General features: G+C 46.3%; 2 protein-coding genes across 5 annotated transcripts in view; one reads left to right on the forward strand and one right to left on the reverse strand.

The window, feature by feature from the left end:
* Positions 1–12,149, forward strand: part of BOC (BOC cell adhesion associated, oncogene regulated) — a 55,430-nt gene extending 43,281 nt beyond the window's left edge. The window contains exons 8-19 of one of the 2 annotated variants that reach the window (XM_027681128.1): positions 7–305; positions 3,075–3,237; positions 4,125–4,235; positions 5,435–5,641; positions 6,449–6,630; positions 7,751–7,856; positions 8,042–8,164; positions 8,814–9,035; positions 9,434–9,660; positions 10,212–10,291; positions 10,924–11,117; positions 11,460–12,149. In XM_027681128.1, the coding sequence (XP_027536929.1) occupies positions 7–305; positions 3,075–3,237; positions 4,125–4,235; positions 5,435–5,641; positions 6,449–6,630; positions 7,751–7,856; positions 8,042–8,164; positions 8,814–9,035; positions 9,434–9,660; positions 10,212–10,291; positions 10,924–11,117; positions 11,460–11,644 (2,099 nt within the window). In that variant the 3' untranslated portion in view covers positions 11,645–12,149. The remainder of the gene's footprint in view (positions 1–6; positions 306–3,074; positions 3,238–4,124; positions 4,236–5,434; positions 5,642–6,448; positions 6,631–7,750; positions 7,857–8,041; positions 8,165–8,813; positions 9,036–9,433; positions 9,661–10,211; positions 10,292–10,923; positions 11,118–11,459) is intronic. The other variant, XM_027681129.1, reaches the window with a different exon arrangement.
* Positions 12,150–13,614: 1,465 nt separating this feature from the next.
* The window catches only part of CFAP44 (cilia and flagella associated protein 44), a 42,952-nt gene continuing 35,869 nt past the window's right edge, over positions 13,615–20,697 (reverse strand). For all 3 annotated transcript variants that reach the window (XM_027681125.1, XM_027681124.1, XM_027681127.1), the window contains 7 exons: positions 20,301–20,411; positions 18,686–18,816; positions 17,430–17,546; positions 16,263–16,464; positions 15,508–15,668; positions 14,594–14,728; positions 13,615–14,035 (listed from right to left, as the gene is read on the reverse strand). In XM_027681125.1, coding sequence (XP_027536926.1) covers positions 13,901–14,035; positions 14,594–14,728; positions 15,508–15,668; positions 16,263–16,464; positions 17,430–17,546; positions 18,686–18,816; positions 20,301–20,411 — 992 coding nt within the window. In that variant the 3' untranslated portion in view covers positions 13,615–13,900. The remainder of the gene's footprint in view (positions 14,036–14,593; positions 14,729–15,507; positions 15,669–16,262; positions 16,465–17,429; positions 17,547–18,685; positions 18,817–20,300; positions 20,412–20,697) is intronic.

Consider the following 20,697-nt stretch of genomic DNA (forward strand, 5'->3'; position numbering starts at 1 on the left):
TTTCAGGAGCTTCACTCAACCCTGGGCGAGATGCCCAGCTGGCCTCAGCTCAGCTTCCAACACCACCTTCCAGGGAAAGTGCCTTAAAGCTGCCCCTGGATAAAACTGGGCTGCCAAAGCTTGAGACAACTCCACTGGCAGTGTCTCCACAGTGTGCAGCCAACAGGGAGCTGGTGGCTCCAGCTGAGGCCCCCATCATCCTCAGTTCTCCCCGGACATCCAAGACGGATAGCTACGACCTGGTGTGGAGACCCCGTCCTGACAGCAGAGCCCCCATCCTCTATTACGTGGTGAAGCATCGCAAGGTATCGCTGTTTTGCCCTGCTCCCATCTCTCCTCTGCGCCATTCCACGGGTGGGCTGGTGCCTCACCACATGTTTTCACACCTCGTGAGCAGGTGCGTTGGGGCAGGGGCACCCACTGCTCACTGATGGCACTGGTTGGTGGGACCTCCTGGGCTGCAGTCTCAGCCGGCTGAGGTGTGATGAGTACAGGCTGTGAGAGGAGGTTTGCTGAGCTGTCCAGGAAGAGCCCATAGCAGTGCCCATCTGCCCCAGTACACAGAAGGCATGTGCACATACATGTGTTTCCAGTAGCTTCCACTTAAAATTCCCAGTTGTGTGCTTGCACAAGTAGGAATTCCTGAGGGCACATTGTGCATGACTTGCTCTGGAATGCTTTTGTCTTGGCACAAGCCGCAGGGACACCTCTGCCTTGAAAGGCTTGGGCTGCAGGACACAGATCAGCAGTTGCATGTACCTGCCATGCTCAGCAGCACGGAAGTGTCCATGCTCACTGAGTGCAACAAGCCAGCAGAGAGCCCTCATAGCCATGCTAAATCCTCTGGGAAGGTCCTTAACCACCAGTTTTATTCTGGAAGTTGAAAGGCAGGGCACTGTTGAGTATGTCTCATGCCAGTAGCACGTGGTGCGGTGCTGAGTCCTGCTTGAGTCCAAGGGCTCCCGCCCTCTGTGGTGCTTCTCAGCACCACGGGCACACTGCAGGCAGAGCTGTACCCCAGCAGTTTCTTTAAATAGCAAAGTATTGTTGAGGGAAATATTCTGCTTTTGAGATGTAAAGTATCGCTTTCCATTTTGCTGGGGGTAAGTGGAAGAAAGTGGCTTAAATTTATCTGTTTGCTGCTTATCTTTCCTTTGGGTAGTTAGGGAGTTGCAGTAGAGAGGCAGGTTTTGCCTCAAACCTCAAAGGGTTTGTTTGAGTATATTCCAGAAACATGCTAGACTGCATGTTTTGGATTCCCAGCCACTGCAAGGGAAGCCACTGTTTTCAAGTACATGTCAATATATGTATCTATTTTCCTGAAATTGTTTGATTTTTGTAAAAATATATTGTAGGCTGTTATAATCCTTAATTTCTTTCTAAACAAAACTTAAGCTGAGGATTTCAGCTAACTGTCTCTTTAAAGAGCCTTTTAAAACAAAGGCAGAAGATGCCAACACAAGAACACAATAGACCAAGCTTAAATAAAAAACAAAGATGCCTAAAGCCTCACCAGACTATTGGCTCTGGTTGTCTGCCAAGAAGAGATTTGTTTCCCAATGGTGTATCACATAACTACCAATTCTGCATGTGATCTTAACTTGCAGGCTTGGAGTTTGTCCATATTCGATTTGTTTTTCCGCACTTCACCTGGAAGGGGCCGTAGGGCAGTGGAGGTCACCGTGGGTCACTGCAGTTTGCAGTAATATGTTTTCAGTGTAGTCCAAATTCTCAGCTGGAGACTCTTTCTTGGCATGCTTAAGGATTGTGTGGAAAGGAATTAGTCCCAATAACCCTTAAACTTGTTTAGAAAGAGTCTTTCCATCTGAGATCCTTAGGATTGGGATATATAATGATCTGGTTTTGACATTTCTGACTGGAAAAGCATGTGTGCGGAGAGGGAAGAAATCAATTCAACAACAAAAGAAAAGGCTCTTTGTGTAAAAGATGGCTGAAAGGAAAGTTAAACCTACAGACAGGAGACTTACATTTGTACTGGGCAAGAGTCTGCTTTTTCTTTGGAAAATATCTGTGGATGTCTCTTTTTTTCTCCCCGTTCTTGCACTGCCCCTAAATTCTCAGCCTGCAAGCAGTCAGATGCCACGCAGCCCTTATTTTTGTTTCTTAAGAATTTCTCTTTTTCTTTCCTGGATATTAGCAGCCTTTAGGGCTCCCCTCCCTGGCCCCACAACTTCGCGGGTTCAGGAATAAAAATAAAATGAGGCAGGCATTAATCAGTCAGTGTCAAACGCTTGGAGAAGATGAATGATACAGCAGAGTCTTGGCATTTCCGTTTTGTTGCGTTGCCTGCATTGCTAATGCTCCTTTCGGCATCGGGTCACTTCAGTGTCCTGCCTGTTTGCCTGCAAAAATATTATCCTTGCAGCTGGGGAGAAGGAGGAAGGTCCCACCTTCCCTCTGCCTCTGCATGGGGCATCAGGGCATCACTGAAAAACAAACTGTGTTTCCAGGCCTTTCTTGGGGCCATGGCCATACACGGTCTCTTTCCTGCAGGAACTTGTGCTCCAGCATTATGGTTCTTCATTTCAGCCTGAAAGTGCCAGTGGTAAGGCTGGATAAAACTAGGTAAAAAGCTGTTGGTCAAATGATTGAGGTCCGGATGACCGAAGTTGTGTCTGGGTACCTCATCCTTTGGAAATGGCCAGTGTCTAAATGAGCAGCTCAGCAGCTGGGCTGCAGGAGAAATTTGGCTCCTAAAGCAGCTCAATCCACTGGTTAATGCTGCTTTTTGTGGGGCATGCCTGCTCTAGGGCTTTACACCCATTGGGGGCCGTGGTATCAGAGGGAACCAGCAGACAGAACACGGCTGAGTGAACCTCTGGAGTCAAGACAACACCCTGGTGCTTGGGTGACTTTTCCCACATACACCTGAATCCTTCAGCTTTTCAAAATCAGGCTGGAAACTTCTCCTTCCTTTGCAGACAGGGAACTGGCCTCCAGGCAGGGGAGGTAGCCCTGGTGGATACACAACCTGTTGTGAAAGTTTCTGAGCTCAGTGCCTAGGAGAAGCCCAGCCTGCCCCCAGCTTTGAAATGCCTGTGTTGGTCTCTCAGCAGGTCGCCAATGCCTCGGACAGCTGGGCAGTGAGGGATGTCCCGGCCTCGCAGCACCGCCTGACCCTCTCCAGGCTGGACCCTGGGAGCCTCTACGAGGTGGAGATGGCTGCTCACAACTGTGCTGGCGAGGGACAGACGGCCATGGTGACCTTCCGGACTGGTAAAGGTCAAACCTTTCCCTGGGTGTTTTGCTCTGAGTCAGGGGAGGGCCCCTCGGAGACATCCTGTCCCAGCCCTGAAGCACAGGCATTAGGCTTAGGACAAAAGAGCCATTTCTGCTCTGGAAATCCATCTGCCCTCAGCTTAGAGTGACTGTCAGAGCAAAAGTGGAAGGTAGGATGGGGAAAATCAGGTCTTCCCCTCTGTATGGGTTGAAACAAGTCCCTTCCTCCCTCCGTGTCTCAGTTGAACACCTGCAGAACTGTAGAAAATGGGTCTAGCGGGGATGTCAAGAGGTTTAATCCATCCTCTGCCTGGAGACACAATCAGCCTGTGGGGATTGTTCCCAACAGATGTTCATCTAATCTGTCTTTAAAAACTTCTCCTGTGCTAAAGGAAATTCCAAGCTTTCCCATACAGTATGCTGGGTGCTGTGCTGTCTTTTTCACTAAAAGGATATTCCAAATGTCCACATGAAGTCCCCCTGTCCCCTGGCTGTTTTTCATGTCTCCAGCAGGTGTGGAGAATGTCATTCCCTTTGTAGCAAGCTTCCCCATAGTGGTGAGCTTGCTCACATCTCCCCTCAGGCCCCCATCTTGTGCTAATTACTACCTTCTCAAGGCAGAAATCTAGCAACATTTCAAGAAAACCAATTAAAAGTTGTAGAAAATTAAATATGAAGGAGACCTATTATCAGTTTAACAAACTTGCCCCTTTAGCTTTAGTTCCTGCCTGCAGGCTGAGTGCTTTGAATCCCTAGGGCCTCTAGAGTCCATAGAGTACTTATCTCTGCATCCTGGCTGGGAATATTTTCTTTCCTCATCACATCAGAAATTAACTCTGAGCCGCATCTCCATGTCAGTGATGCCACCTCTCCCTTCTGCACAGGTCGGCGCCCAAAACCAGAGATTGTTGCCAGCAAAGAGCAGCATATCCAGAGGGATGACCCAGGCACGAGCACTCAGAGCAGTAACCAGTCTGACAACAGCCGTCTGTCCCGTAAGGCCCTCCTGGAACGGGGCAAGGAGGGAGGGCGAGGGGTGCTGGATCTCTTGTGGGTGGCAGTGGCCAGGCCATGCTGGGGTTGAAGTCTCCACTGGGTAAATCAAGACTGTGCAACTCTGAATGGGTGGTCTCTACCTCCTGACATGGAGAGGTCCTTCTTGAACATCCCTGCTACTGCCCTTGGCAGACTGTGTCTCAGGAGAGCAGGGAGATCCTACTGCCTGGCCCCACCTTTAATGCAATGACTTGTCAGAAACTCTCTGTCTCTTGCTGAGTTTCATGTGGAAGGTTCAGAAAGCCCTGCCATGAAGTCTGTGAATGCGCAGGGTACAGGAACAACAAACTGCAGTGCACCAGTGGGTGCTGGCAGAGTGTGAGGAAGGAAAGGGGACCAAGTCCCTGCATGTGCTGGCATCCTCCCCTCTCAGTCAAGGCCTGACAAGGGCCGGTTAGTGCCCATTTAGGGATGTAGGGTGCTCCATTTGGGTATTTTGCTGCACTGGAAAAACATGAGATCCCTACTGGTTATTCCAATTTATTGTTTACCACCTTGTCTGCCATTACTATTGCCATTATAATTTCTGTGAAATTCTCTCCCTCAGTCTATATCTTTTTTGTGAAGTCCCATCCTTCAGCCTCCCCTATACAGTCATGTATTGCCTTTTCTTTCATGTTCACAGATTCGTTCATCTCTTTCTCTCCCGTCTTGTGATGATTTTCCTATCAAATTGTATTTCCCCAGTTTAGAACTTTTCCATATTTCCTCCTCAGCTGTTTCTTCTCAATCTCTCTTGTTTTCATCTCCTACACTTCTTTGTCCCCAGCATCATCTCCCCCTACTCACAGCCAGGCTTTTTGCTCCATCTCCAGCCCTGCATCCACACCTCTCACTGCTCTCCCTCCCATGATGGGGGTACACACCTCAAACCCTGTCTCATCCTACTTGAGCTGGGAGTGGGAAAGGAGCAAGATGCAAGCAGGAGTAAAAGATGTTTGTAGGCACAAACTGAAAGGAGTGGGGATTTGGGCATGCCAGCTCTAATGAAGAGATGGAGGGAAGAGAGCATTCAGGATTTAAAGAGCATGTGGGTTGGTGCAATGCAGGTCGTCCTTCACCCACATACCTCTGAGGTACATGATCCTCCAGACAGGGCAAGAACGATATGTTTCATGGCCTTCTGTGCCTTTTGCAGCTCCAGAGGCACCAGACCGTCCAACCATATCTATGGCATCAGAGACATCTGTGTATGTGACCTGGATCCCCCGTGGGAATGGCGGGTTCCCCATCCAGTCTTTCCGTGTGGAATACAAGAAATTGAAGAAGCTGGGAGACTGGGTCCTGGCCACCAGTGACATTCCTCCCTCTCGCCTCTCTGTAGAAATCCCAGGCCTGGAGAAAGGTAGGCAGGTGTTCCCCTCCCTGCTTCCTGGAGGTCTGCAGGAAGGCTGCACAGTCCCTGTAGGATGGTTATCCATCTATCACATCATGCTAAGCCCCAGCATGTGTGAGCAAAACAAAGCCTCCCTGGCTCCTGCCTTAGGTGCATGGGGAAAAAGCTGCAGATGCTTCTCCAATTTCTCCAGCTGCAAAGACCAGCGTAGGTTTGACCTCCCTCAGGGAGGCTTAAACATGCTTTTCTGCATTACAGGATACAGTTACTTAAAGGCATTTGGTTTTGCCATTTACTAGACAGGACAGAACTTTCCTTAGCCACAGGCAAGACAGATGGGCACACAATTCCCATTGCACTTCACATGAGAAAAGATTTCATCACTGAGGTGGACATTGTAAGAGGGGACATAACTACCCCAACCTAAAGACCAGTAAAATGATGTTTGAAGAAAAAGTACTTAGGCTTTGAGCTTTTAACTGATGTTTATGTACTTAAGTCACATGTAGTAGAGAAAGAACACCTTTCCATACCTGCTTTCAGGTCAGGATATCCTTTCAGGCATCTCTTAAACCCCACACAAATCCAAAACTGCTACCTGACCTTTAGACCATCCAGACAGGAATTGGGGAAGGCAAATAAAAGCAGGCTCCATCAAGAACATGGCTGAAATGTGGCCATTCAGTGTTTATACCTCAATCACAAACTCCCTGTAGGCTCTTTGCCATCTGGACAAGATGTAGCCCCTCTTCACAGACAGGCCTGTGCTAACAGTAGAAGTCTCTGCAACTCTTTTATTTCCCATTTTCCCCCTAGGCACATCCTATAAATTCCGTGTCCGGGCACTGAACATCCTGGGAGAGAGTGAGCCCAGTGCGGCGTCTCGGCCATATGTGGTGTCTGGGTACAGCAACCGTGTCTACGAGCGCCCTGTGGCCGGGCCGTACATCACCTTCACAGATGCCATCAACGAGACCACCATCATGCTGAAGTGGATGGTAAGGTTTGTAGGGGCTGAGATCTCTGCATGTGCAGGAAGAAGGTGTGTGGGAGCTACTTGCCCAGCTTACACCTCTTCCAGGTTACCACGGTGAAGCCTGTCACCAGCACAAATAGATCAGGGATCCAATAGCTGCCTCCACCAAATGAGGACTGGGTTTGGGCTGCATAGAAGGGCAGGAAGTCAGAGAGTCTAGGAAACCCTTGAATCTAACATTGTGTACAGGAAGATTTCAGTGGGTAACCTCAGGGTCTTGACCATTTTGATCAACAAGCACAGTTCAACAACGCATGGGGTGGCTGCTTGCTCTCCTGGCCAAATTCCTGGAATCCATTAGCACCTCTGTCTGTCCTAGTAGTTTCCAGCAGATATGTCCTTCACTCTGACTTGCTGGATAGCAGTCCTAAGTGCTAAAAATCATTTACAGCAGTCCACCCCAGAGGATTTTTAGGAGTGGGCAGGATCTTTTGGATCACAAGCCCAGTTCCAAGTGTTTTCAACAGCTTAGAGCTTATTCAGAGGGATGCATTGCCCTCTTCTCTCCTAGTTGCTTCTAGCCAGAAATTGCTACAGGGCGGGATGGGCACTGCTGTTCATTTGAACGTGAACAGTAGCTGATAAAATACAGTGTGAAAAACAGCAAGAACGTGTGAAGCTGGGACAGTACTGCCCTGGGTGTGGGAGAGGAAGAGAACTGTCTTCAGAAACACGAGACTCCTGTGGTCACCAGTTTGTGGCAAGATGTAGTTTGTCTGGAAGCTATGAGCCTACTGGAGTCAAGATGAAGGTGTGTTTGCCCATGCCCAGCTGAGTCACTGCTGTTGAGGAATTTTTTCTCTGAATCATTGGCTGTGGCTGCTGAGAGCGAGCAGAGCACTGGATGCTTGGGGTGACAGGCCCAGACTCATGGCTTGTCTGTTACCTGAGAGAAGCAAAGTGTGAGAGTATAAAATAGCACTGAGCTCTTGTAAAGAAACCCCTACTGTGCAACACGAAGAAGATCCCTCTGCTAGGTTTTCCTCCTGTCCCATCCCACTTATCCAAACTGCTCCTCACCTAGAACAATATGGAGCACAGACATCTCTACTAATTTCTGCTCTCCCTCCCATTCTCTGCAGTATATCCCAGCCAGCAACAACAACACTCCCATTCATGGATTTTACATCTACTACCGCCCCACTGACAGTGACAATGACAGTGACTACAAGAAGGACGTGGTGGAAGGTAGGAGAAATTGAGAGACTGGTCCCAGGTGTTGGTTTCTTCTGGAAGATGACACAGCCAGAAGGAGCCCTGTGCACAAAAGGTGGTGGCTGTCTGGGCCTACTCTTCCTAGCACTGCTGCAGAGCTGGGCCGGCTGTGTGTTCCCTGAGGAAGTTAATGGCACATGTGTTTGTTCCCTCCTCAGGAGATCGGTACTGGCACTCCATCAGCCACCTGCAGCCAGAGACCTCGTATGACATTAAGATGCAATGCTTCAATGAGGGTGGCGAAAGCGAGTTCAGCAACGTGATGATCTGTGAAACCAAAGGTAACCAGCTTCACAGGGCAGCTCTGGGAGTGCAGCCGGCTGCCTTCCCTGCCTGCAGCTGTCAGAGCACAGCACGGGAGGTACCATCCCTGCCTGACAGTGTGTCATCCAAGCTCAGGCAAGGTGATGGAGGCAGCACTGGGCATAGGGTCATTCATGCTGTTGATCAGTATGTGTATGTACCCACAGCAGTACTCACGGACCCCTTGTGCAGAGTCCATCACTGTCCCTCAGAGTTGTAGTTAGCTTTTGTTTTCCTAGATGGTGACTTGAACCAGAAGGACTACCTTTCTCTTGCTGTGCCAGACTCCTGCGTTGGGTTACAAGCAGGTCCCAGTGTTGTCTTCTAAGCAGCTGCACTGTCGTGACAGGAACAGCATTGAGCCCAAATGTGTGTTTTGGAGAAGCTATTTTCATTTTTGCTTCTGCTTTAGCAGTCCACGAGCAGATCTGGCAAAGTTGTAAACCAAGCACAGGGGACTTGTCTGTATTGCAATATGCATCAGCCTAGGAAATCCTGTCATCCAGGGGTGCTTCTTTAAAGCCACCATAGTCTGCCCACTCCACAGCAGCATAGAAATCCCTGGAATAGGCTGCTATGCCATCTGCCATGTCTGTGTCTAACACTCACTCTCTCTTCCCTTCGCAGCTCGGAAGTCTCTTGGCCTGCCGGGTCGTCTTCCACCCTCCACAGTGCCCCCCCAGCAGCATCCCCCACGCAGTGGTGGGCACAGTGGCCTGGGGACAGGAGCCATGGTGGCCCGTTCCAGCGACTTGCCATACTTGATTGTAGGTGTCGTGCTGGGCTCTATTGTACTTCTCATCGTGGCTTTCATCCCCTTTTGCCTTTGGAGAGCCTGGTCCAAGCAAAGTAAGGATTCTTTCTTGAGGGCTAATTTAAAAGATATGCTTTGTCTGTGGGTGTAGTTGGTCAAACACCTAAAATGTGAGGGCTGCGCATTCTGGGAAGCAGGGAAAGGGTGGGCAGAGGGCAGGTCTTGGATGCTCTGTGGAACCCCATAAAGACAAAGGCCACTGTTTGTCCCTTGTTCTGCTTACCTTGTTGAAAAGGAACCTTGGGGACTAGGGGCAAAGGGGCACTCCATTGGCAATTGTGTAGGGCCCCTTTACACCATTTGGCTCCAAGGGTGCTTTGGGTACCAAAACATCTTCCTGATAGGATAGCCTAATGCTATACCTGCTGAGCTTCAGGAAGCTCAACTTTACCTCTGATTTTTCCCTCAGACTTCCCTTTTCTTCCCTCTGCAGAGCAAACCATTGACATGGGCTTTCCAGGAGCTGGGCTGCTGGTCTCATCCTGCCAGTACACCATGGTGCCGCTGAGGGGCATCTCTGCTCCTCGTGCCAGTGGACACCCTTACATTAATGGGCAGCCCTACGCCAACAGGGCACACTTGAATGGCATCTGCCCCGCCTCAGGAGTGGGGTATGCAAGCACCAAGCCCCGAGATTACAGCCCAGATGAAGTGCCACCGGTATGTCCACACCTGTAGTTAAGAGCTGGTTTGACATGAGCTGGAGGCCATGGTTGCAGTGGGAGGGCTTCTCCAGACATGGCTGCCACACTCTGCAGCATGTAGAAGTGACAACACTGACTTTTTAAAAGAGATTTCCCCTTTGCAGTGGAGTCTGAGACATGGGGGGAACAGGAAGGTCTCCAAAACACTGGTGAACGGGTGGTTTCTTGGGGCAGTGGCTCTTAAGTATGGAGGAGGTTCCTGTTTCTCCTGAGCGAAGCTCATAAGGACTGACAGTGCTGAGGACTGTGTGTGTAAAGAGTAACACAAGGCAGTGCCTTGGCAGAGACTATAAATTGGTTATTGTCTCCCATTGATTCAGCAGTAAGCGTGAAGTGAGTTTTTCAGTGCTCAGTTTCACTGTCCTCCGTAGCAAAATAAAGAGTTTCAGCTTTCTCTGCCTTCTGCCATAAGAGCCTCACCAATTTGCCCCAGGGTTTTGACTCCCAGATCACAGCACCTGCTTCTTAATGTGCTATTGCTCCAAGAATCCTTCTCTGTCCTTCCAGACACATGAGGAGACCAACGCCTTGCTGCAGGCAAGAGTGCTGCAAAATGGGAATGCCCAGCAAGACTACCAGCCCTCCAGGTTAGTTCTGGCTTGTGGAGGGGGTGGATGGAACACTGGGACCCACAAGACTACATGCTCACAAAATCTTGCCCTCAATACACTCCCATCTGTCCCAACTCATTTGGGAAACAAATCCATGCTCCAGCACTAGGCCTTCTTGGTCCAAATTCTCTTGTAAAGCTCATTCCTCTCGTGATATCAGGGAGGAATAATTAAATTGTAGAGGTGTGTAAAGGTGGCCAAGACCTACTTCCCCTGTCCCCTTTTGCTCCTCCTGCTCCTAAATGAGAGACTGAAAAGCAGAACGACAGAAGCAAGCAGCTATGACTGAATGCTGATAAACAGCTGCCCCAGAATCTGCCTGGGTTCCAGCTGGGGGTGCTTTGTGTCTCACTGTTCAGATGTCTTTATTACCATGTTCCCTATAAGGCACTACTTCTCCCAGCTCCTGTGGCACTCACTAGCTGTTTGGATCAGGGATACCAGGTCCCATCACCTCGTTCCCGTCTCACAAGTAGATTCCCATTTCTTCCCCTCACTTAGGAATGCTGTGTGTCACTGCCTTGATGCAGCTGGCTGTTACACAGGTTATCTCTTTCAAAGAAGAAAGATCTGTTAACAGCACCAAACCTCTCTGCTTGCCTCCCTAGATTGCCCAGCTCAAGAACAGAAGACAGCTCTTTCCTCTACAGTCTACCAGATGACTCCACCCACCAGCTTCTTCAGCAACAAGATGACTGTCCTCACCTTCAAGAGCACTTTGTTGGCCTCCATCATCCAGTAATGGGAAGCAAAGTGGGATGCCCTAGCCTGGATCCTCGACGGGACACCTTGTTCCACCAAGGTCAGTGCTGGAACACTTTGGAAAAGTCCATGTCTCCTTCATCTCATCATTTGAAGCTGATCTTGAAGGGAAATCTTACTGTAAAGCATTTCTGATTGCTCATGTTCAAATTACGTGAATCCGTCTCCCTAGGATGTGATCCATTGATCCACACCTGTAGTATGGATCTGACTTGTTTTGTGCAGTCATGGGATTGAATTCCCATATAGACTTTCAGAATGCACATGTTCCTCTTTGACCAGAGTACCTCTCCTCATAAAGTGAACTCTTAACTAAAAACCTCCCATCTCATCTCTCATTTCATCATGCATTGTAATTATTTCTTGCTCCTTTCCCTTTCAGGAAGCCCTTGCTGCCTAGGCCTAGTGCCAGTTGAAGAGGTAGAAAGACTAGAGTGCTGCCAGTCCAGAGGAGATCTGCATTCCCAGAATCCAGTGATCACATCTTTGGGTCAGGATCTACCAAGACACCTGAACAGCAGCCCATCACCACTGAGACCCTTAGAGACTCACCCTCCCCCCACCTAGGGACCAAGCTGCCTTTTGCAAAAGACTTATTCTAAAGAGAAAAAGAGAAAGGGTATTTATTTTTGTATAACACCCCTATTTATATATTTATGCACTTGTATATAGATGTATATGTGCCTTTTATAATGCTATGGAGACAGAAGGCATCCTCAGCAAGGTCACAGGAGGACCCAGGAAACAAAGCAGCAGCTCTCCGTGGCACCGGCTGTTCATCAGAGCACAGGATTGCAACAGCTGGACAAGACACATTGCTGGACACGGGTCCAAACAGAGCTGCCACCACCAAGGTCGAGCACCCTCTTGCAGCGAGGGCTTCACAAAAGGTCTTCTCCTGTCCCCTACAGGAAAGTTTGTTCTGGGAACACACTCCTGTGAATGGACTGGAGTTACACACTCTGCCTAATCAACTTAAACAACCCTTCACATACACGCCATCTGCAGCCACCTATCTGTAAAGACAAACCACGCTTTAACATCTCAAATAAAGGCTTTAGTCTTTGCTGTGCCTGGCTTTATGCTAATTCCTCACACAGAATGAGCCTTTCTTTTTATTTTTACTTGCAGACATACAGCAAGCAGGACACCTGGGGAATGGTGACATTTTCCTACAGTTAGAGTTTTTCAAATAGCCACCAAGGTGAAATCTCCTTAATGCTGAGCTCAGAAGAGGGACAGCTGCTACCTGTGCCAGTTAAGTGACATGAAACTTCTAGTGAGGAGCACAGCTAGAGGAAATTTTCATTTATTTACAAGGATAGTTGCATGAGTTTGGTGATGAAGGGAGGCAGCCAGACACTCAAATCTCTGCCAGTCTTGTTTCCTTTACCCCCACCCCCTATCCTGTCGTTTTCCAGCTTCAGGAACTTTTAGCATGCAGGCCTAAGGATAAGGGTGATTTTTTTCCTTAAGGAAACATGGGATGCTCAGCACCTCCAGAGGGACGGTTAAGGAAACTTTCCTCTCTGACCATCCAGGAGCCACTCTGGCAGTCACACTCCCTCCACCCAAGACTTTTAACTGCTGGGAAAGCCCCTTCACAGTAGGCAGCTCCAGTGAGGCAACAGGTGCCCGTCTTGACACTCTGCACACCCCCCACTCACCCTGTCAGACAAGTTTCCCTTACTGGCTCAACCCTGGATTCCCCAAAGCAGAGTCTCAGATGTTTGGTTCCTTAAAGTAATTTAACTGTGGTGCAGCAACACCATAACAGCTCAGGCAGGTGCCTCCCAGAAGGGACCCCAAACAAAGGAACCAGACAGAGACACAAATACCAGTGGCAAAAGGCAGGGAGGGGGGAGGAACAGCAAGAGCAGCTACAGGTTGTCCAATCTATTCAATTAAAAATGAGCAATAACCCCCAAGTGTTCCTGTGCACTCTCAGAAGCCTTGCACTGGAAGACCTGTGCAACATAACCCCTTCGCCCTGGGGGTGAAGGAAGTTTTCTCAGTATGGGTAGGTGCTGTAAATGATCACATGCTGCCACCATACTAAATGCAAGAGGCAAAAAATAGTAAGACCTAAAAACACACTGAGCCTGGCTCTCTCACTCTGATCAGGCAGGTGCAAGTGGAGTTACAGGCTAACTTTACATTTGCTGTACCCTCCTCATGCCGGGTAAATGCCACATCCTGCACTACAGTGCAGTTTTCCACTGCTCCATACTCTTCTGAGCACCACAGGCCCTGAGGAAAAAAAGCCCCCTTGCTTTCTCCCAGTAAATATCACTTTCCTTAACTAGCTCAGTTAGCAGAGCAGTGCCATTCCTGCTGGGATGCTCAGCAATTAGAAATGCACTCTAAGGCAGACCTCTTCTACCATTTTTGAGAACAAGGTACCAAAGCTGTATTTGCCCATGTGAAACTCTGATCCAGCTTTCCACAGCCACTTCTTTGAAGAGCAGACAAACATAATGCACCCACACACAGGGCACCTGTCCAGTGCAAGTCTCTCCAATGGACTGATAACAGTATTTAGTAGTTTTATTTGCAATATTTTTTATTCCATATCTGTTGCTGCAGTCATATTTTGATAGAGGAAACAAATGTAACCCTTTACAACTAACCCCTGTATAGCCAAAACAATTTCTCACTCTCGGCATGACTGCTGCCACAGTTAATTTTAAGGGCAACTTGGATTGTTAGTTACCATTGCTGGTGTAAGAACAAGGAGTGCTTCAATTGGAGTCTCACGGTCCTATGGTGAAGGTTGTAGAAAGAGGCACCTCCTTTCCTGCCAAGGAAAGCGAGTCCTTCTTTTCAGTACCCACCTCTTCTGACCAGATTGATCTCCTCTCTCAGGTGGGCTACGTCATGAGCCATGCGCATGAGCCGTGACCCCAGCCTGTCTCTCTCTTTCATGTCTGTAGTTTGGGTGCCCTGAAATTCTGCTCCCTGTATGGAGAGGAAAAAAATGGCTCCTATAAAACATGGGAGGATGAACAGTGGAAATTTATTTCATGGGGGGAAAGTGAAGCTTTCCAAGAAGCAGGACATCTCCATGACTTCTCCATTCCTTAGAGAGAACTACTTGAAACTTGAGAGTGAGGGACCACTAACTTAGGCTGTCATGGGTGGCTGCCTTATTCCCTAGTACAGAGCAATAAAACCACTTTTCGTTGGAACACTTTGTTACATGACTATTTCCATGTAACAAAGGAATATATTTTAATTCCTGCAAGGCATATTTTAATTAGAAATAAGATGAATTTGTTTCAGTCTTAGAAAGCAGCTAAGTAAGAAATTATAGAAATGACAAGGTATGGCTTCTTCAGGATCAGCTCATTACTCTCCCTTTCTACAAGATCTGGAGCAACCATTCTTCCTGTCCCACTATTAGCCCAAACAGCAAAGCAGGGTGCAAGACCAGACAGCTGCTGAGGGCCAGGTGATCGCTTACCCATTTCTTAACAGTCCCAAATCTGCATGTAGTACAGTGGCTAAGAGGCTTACCAGATCATTTGGTAGTGCATCCAGCTTAGTTTCAAGTTGATGCTTTTCCTGGCAAAACTCATCCAGCTGCAGCAGCTTGGTGGTGTTTTCCTTTGTCACCTTCATTAGCGTCTGCTGCAGTTCTAAGATTCTTTCCTGGAAAGATGTAAAATATTGAGCAGGGATGAGAGAGGACAAAAAGTGTGAAGTGGGGAAGAAGTGCTAAGCACAATGTAAGTGTCACAGAAGACATGTAAACAACAGACTGATCCTGCACACACCACCTGACCCCACAGTATCTTTAGTGCAATCTGTCATGTTTATATATACATATACACACACACACATATATATTGCAAATGCCTAAGTAAGTAAAGCAGTTAGGCAAAACTGTGAGAAAGAGAAAGCCATTAGGTACATAGTACTTCTGTACCCTTCTGTGCCCTTCTGTAAGGGCAGCATAAGCATGTTGCCTCCTTGCACCAACAGTAGCTGAGCCTTAGGCTCCCCCAGGTAGAGATAGGAACTTTCCAGACTGCACAGACTGGCATCCCAGGCATGAGCCAGGGCTTGCCCTGTACTCAAACAGTTTGTCACTAAAGGCAGTGGGAGAAGGCAGTAGGTGCTGAATGCCACCTGAGAACCAAAGAAAAGCACTCTGGAAAAACTTCACATGAGGACTGAAGCAGAACAATGCATTTGAGGAAAGTAAAACAAGATCATCAACTACATCCACGAGAAAACAGGATGTGCATCAGCAACTGGAGCAGAGGTAGGAAAGATGATGGATATTATAGTCTATTAATGACAAGTGAAAAAAAATAAAACATGAGCATGTTCACAAAAGATTTTAGTGTAACTATTCAGCTCCAGGGAAATGAAGCCTTAACAGATCATCATAACACGTGTGTCTTCCTCATTTTCCTCCTCCTTACCTCCCATTTTTTAAGCTCGAGGTAATGCTCATATTCTTTCTCCATTATTTTCACTTTCATGTCCTCCAAGGGTATGTTAACAGAGTGTGCTTGAACTGCTTCAAAATCAACCAGCCGACCAAACTTCTCCATCATCAGATGATTGCACTTCTCTTCCAGTCCTAACAGAGGGGCACAAATGGCAGCACTGTTGGTTAATAAGAATTTCTGCCTTATCCCAGCTTTTTCTCTGAGCTCTTTGGTATTTGTTTTCTAATAAATAATTCAAACAAACCCACACAGAGCTCACAATTGAGTATTGCTGTTTGTCCTTGCCCATGATCAAGCCTGTGTGCTCACCAAGCCAGACTCTAAGCCAGTCCTAGTAACCCATTCCCTCACCATAGGCTATATAGGGCCTCTGCAGGTCTGGTAGTGCTAGACACAGCTTTGGGTTTAGTTCTTGGGAAAGTGTTTTGAATAGGGCTTGTTTCATTCTTCTGATGTTACACAGAAGAGGAAATTGCCAACAAAAGCTTACATAACTTTGGGGAAGCAACTTTCTTCCTAGGAGTTCTGGTTTATAACCAGAAATAGCAATCATGTATCCAGACTTCCAGTGTCTCATCTCAGTCAACTCTACTTATACTAAGGTCCCAAATTATTTTGCGCAACCCGTGCCAGTATAGACAGACACGTGGTGAGTTACCCACACCCAGTGAGGGGGAAGGAATGAGCATTAGCCTGCTGTGTAGTTCAGAGTCTCTGTTACTCACGTCGAATCTCTTTCTCCATCTCCTTTTTGTCCTGGACGAGCTGCCTATGTTTCTCCCGGGCCTTCTTATAATGCTCCCTTTGCACTGTCTTCTCATTACGTAAGTCCACAACTCTCTTCTGCAGGTACTCCAAGGACTGACTGGTAAATACCAAAGCCTGGGAGAAGTCACTGGGCATCTCCCCATCAACTAAGCACTGCACCTGCAAGAAGCAGCCACAAATAAGCAAGGCTGACTTTACTTATTAAGGTGACTTTACTTATTAAGGGTGCTGGTGATCTCTCTGGGTAACAAATGTGTAAGCAATAGAGAACTAAGGAGGGAGGTAATAGTAAGTGTGAGCGCAACTCATGTTTTGGGCCAGGGAATTGTTACCACTCAGTGAAGCTGAAAGACCCCTTAGATCTATCATGACTGCCTACACATAAAGCTGTCCACTCTTCACTGGGTCCTGGAACAAAGGGGGGGTAAGGCACTCCCTGTCAGCTGTAATTTTGAATTATCTGGGAGCTGCAGGATTGCACAGTCAGGCCTTAGACTCTCCTGTCTTTATTATGAACCTTTTAATGATGGGAGATCGAACAAATGGAGAGAGCTGAGCTTGCCTCCAAAGTATACAGGCACTAACAGGCAGAGGCCTATCTTCTCTCTCTGAGGACATGATTCAGCCCAGACAAAATGACAGTATTGTCATGAGTTTTCCTCTTAATTTTCTACTATCTTCCCTGTGCTCACAGCTGTATAAATGAATGCAGTGTATCCAATCCAACATTATTGAATTGGGCAGAACTCACATGAGTTTCAATAGTTTTGGGGCTTTTTTTGGTTTGTTTTTTTTTAGAGTGGGTTTTGGTTATTTTTCCAGGAGAATATTGGTAGGTAAGGACCTGAAGGAAAATAACATGCCAAACCTATAAAGCACCTGAAGACTATGCACATTTCAGCAATGGACCAACCTGCCTGTCCTTACCTCATTTCTGTCAGTCCAGGAGAAGGAAAAAAAAAAAGAATTCTAGAGGAAATAGCAGCATGAAGTTCAATTAATGGCACTTCACTCCCAGGAGAATATGGTGAATCAGGAACTAAGGGGCCCAAAGAACAGTAACACCATTGTTTAGATATACATAGGCCATTCTGCACCTGCAGATGCACAACATCTTGAATTACCTGATGGAGTTTCAAAGGCACAACTACATTTAGCTCATTCAGTCTCTGCAGCTTTTCCCACTGAAAGATCTCCAGATCCCTCACTGTTGTGTCCAGACTGGTTTCCATTTCTTTTACCTGCAGAAAGACAAATTGTGGACAAACAAAATCCTGTAGTACTCAAAATATACAAGGTAGCAAGGTTCTGTTAGAGTTCCTCATCCGAAGGGAAAGAAGTATAGAAAAAAATGCTCTTTTTCTTTTTTTTATTACATATGATAAGTGAGTTTCATAGACAAACAAAAGGCTCATCTATATATTCAAGCAGTATTCTAACCTGAATAGGTCTGTACATATGTGCTCCCATAAATGTCTCCTTAGAGAAGCCTTGTATATATCAAGAGACAGCTGCTTTGTTTAACATCTAAAATACTTGTAGATCTACAGAGCCTGCAAGATAATTTTTATTGTGTTATGCCTGGAAATGCTTATTGATTCTGCATGAGAAAGAAACAATTCAGACTCAAATGTCAGACCCCAGGGTGAATATGTGGCAGCTGGCACTTAGGAAAGCCTTTAAAAACTAAACAAAAAATATTGTAAGTTAAGCATATTTGATGGAACATTTTTGAGACACAATAAAAGAAGGACTTGCATAATGTTATTTTGGTAGCACTCTCTCTCTATCCCGGATAACCCTTCAAATGAATATATTTTTGAATTAATATAAATCAAATGTCTTAGTGAATGCAGGAGTTCAAAAAAGCTAAAAGGAAAATTTGCATCAAAAGAGTTTATTCAGTGATTACCTGTGACAAAGAGCAAAAGAAAATAACTAAAAGCAAAAGAAATAGATGGAACAATAGCAGTTTTATGCATTTATTTTAACCTACATTCATGTTAGGATAAGTATTCTTCAATCTCTCCATCCCCATACACCTGCACAGAGGATAGGCCAGGCTACACCAGGTGTTTCTTCTGATCCAGAGAATCCAGCTTCTGCTGCTGCATGATGGCTAAACAGCTGGAAAGGGACTGGACCTAAAACCTGGATCCAGCTTCACAGAAGCTAAGCTTGGACTACCTTGATTCCCCCTTTTCAGGAGGACAGGTGACCCATGTTGAGCTGCCTCCTGCCTCTGTGCTACCACAGATACCTCTACCCAAACTGAGGCCTCTCAAAGGTTTAGGATTTTGTTTATAAATCTTCGCCAAAATCACTAGCACCACATTTTCAGTGGAGCATGCTGATGTTTGCTGAGAAAACACTACAATACCTTTTCGGCCAAGGCATTATATTTCTTTCTGAGGTCAGCAGCAATTTTCTTCTCCTCTGCTAAAGTTTTCTCAATGTCTAACCGCTGCTGCCGGAGCTGGAGGGTGTTTAGGAAGAGTTCCTCATCGCAGTCTGAGGAGGAAAGAGCCAAAGAATAGCTTAGTTCCATTATGAGTGCACTATAGTTCCTGGCTGGAGCTGGTAGCGTCTCCTACTGTGCATGTTGCCCAGTGTTCCCCTTAATAAGACCAGGGTTTTGGTCTTATGTTTGAGTTTTCTCAAACAGAAACCCCGTGTGCCACATTCCTCCAAGAGGTGGTGAATGTCTTGGATGGATCTTTTTTTCTTTACATTCAGTAAGTTTGTTTCCAGAAGTCAGACTAAATGCCAACATTAAAGCCAAGTGCTCAAAAATTAGTTTTTTTAAGCAATGCAGTCTCAGTAATTAATACGTTACAGTTCAATTATGTGAATACATAGTTTTTTATCCATAGCACCCTTCTCTATAAATTAAGAACTTGCTGTAGGATTCAGTTGTAGGTCTATTTCTAAACAAAGCTGTGGTTCACAGGACCTCTCTCATTTGTTTCGTGGTAAGGAAGACCTGTGAATTTCTATCTAACACTGTGATTTCAGCCATACTAATCAAGTGCATAATTATGCCCAAATCAGCAGGCAAAGTAATAAAAAAGAGAGTCCAATATAGTCAAAGAAAATGACACATGAAAAGACAAGTATGAAGAGGCTAATGCAACATGTAATTTCCCTATTAAATTAGCAATTTGGACTTTTTAAATAAAAAGTAAAAATATTCATTTCTTTGCAACATTTCATTGAAAAATGAGATGAATGAGGAGTTAATAAAAAATTCAATTTGTGGAAATGACATTAAAATCCAATTCAAAAAAAAGTAAGGTGAACTGTTAGTAAGTTCTAACTTAAAAATGAAGCAGTGTTGTTACATGGTCATTGACATATCAATCTAAGATTTTTTTAAAAAACAACACCCTAAACTAGTTAAACACGTACAAAAGAAAAAGCGGGGGAGAAGTTTCTTGCCTTTTTTGAATGCATGAATGAAGAGGATTTTGCAAAGTAAAGCTCCTAACTTTTCAGATACCCTTAAGAGAGCAGCCTAGCAACAGGCAATTGCTGCATAAATCCACGAGGTGGTAACAAAGAGCTTCAATTAACAGCACGGTAGAGCCTCAGAACTTCCCTAAACAGGGAGGGATCCAGCTAGGCCAGGCAGCAGGTTTCAGAGAGCAGCTACAGCCTTGCTACAGCTCCGCTCCTGATAGGAGCCTTTTTTCTCCACAAAACAGCCGTGAAATGGTGAGTGGTTCTTTACACAAAATAATTAATTCTTAGTGCTTAGCTAAGTTTTATTTTTCCAAACATTTAATTAGAGTTCCGTACGCTGCCAGCTGTTTCATTATATTCACTGAGATTTCCTGGGAAAAAACGCTGCACTCGGGAGGGGCACACACATTCCAGCCCTTCATGGCTTTAATATGCAGTGAATAATGAAAAATTCTGTGTCTTCTTTTTAAATACACAATACTGTCCCTAAAGCTGAACAATTAGTCGATGCAAGGAAATAATGGCTCAGGTACCATCCGGGCAAACAGAGTCATCAAAGACTTCATCTTCAGATCCAGAATTTTCTTCATCAGGCTTCAAGTCAGACTCTTCATCATCCTCCCCTTCACTCTCATCTTCTTCATCTGAAAGAAACAGACAGTAATGCTGGCTTGCAAAACACCTCCAGATCCACAGCTGTGCATTATGCCAATGTGCTGATGAACACAATCCCAATAATCCATGAAAGATCATCCTGGTAATAGGTGAATCCAGGCACCTTGTGCCTATTGCATTGATCTGATGATTTCACAGAAAAGAAAAAAGAGGGGAAAAGAAAGAGGGAGAGAGATCACCTAGTAATGGCAAAGGCACAGGCGCAGACATATTTTTGGGACTTGCTTCAATAATGTTTCTCTATACATGCCAGGA

This window comes from Neopelma chrysocephalum, unplaced genomic scaffold (assembly GCF_003984885.1).
Source record: "Neopelma chrysocephalum unplaced genomic scaffold, ASM398488v2 Primary Assembly neopelma1_60, whole genome shotgun sequence".
In the NCBI taxonomy this organism is placed as follows: domain Eukaryota; kingdom Metazoa; phylum Chordata; class Aves; order Passeriformes; family Pipridae; genus Neopelma; species Neopelma chrysocephalum.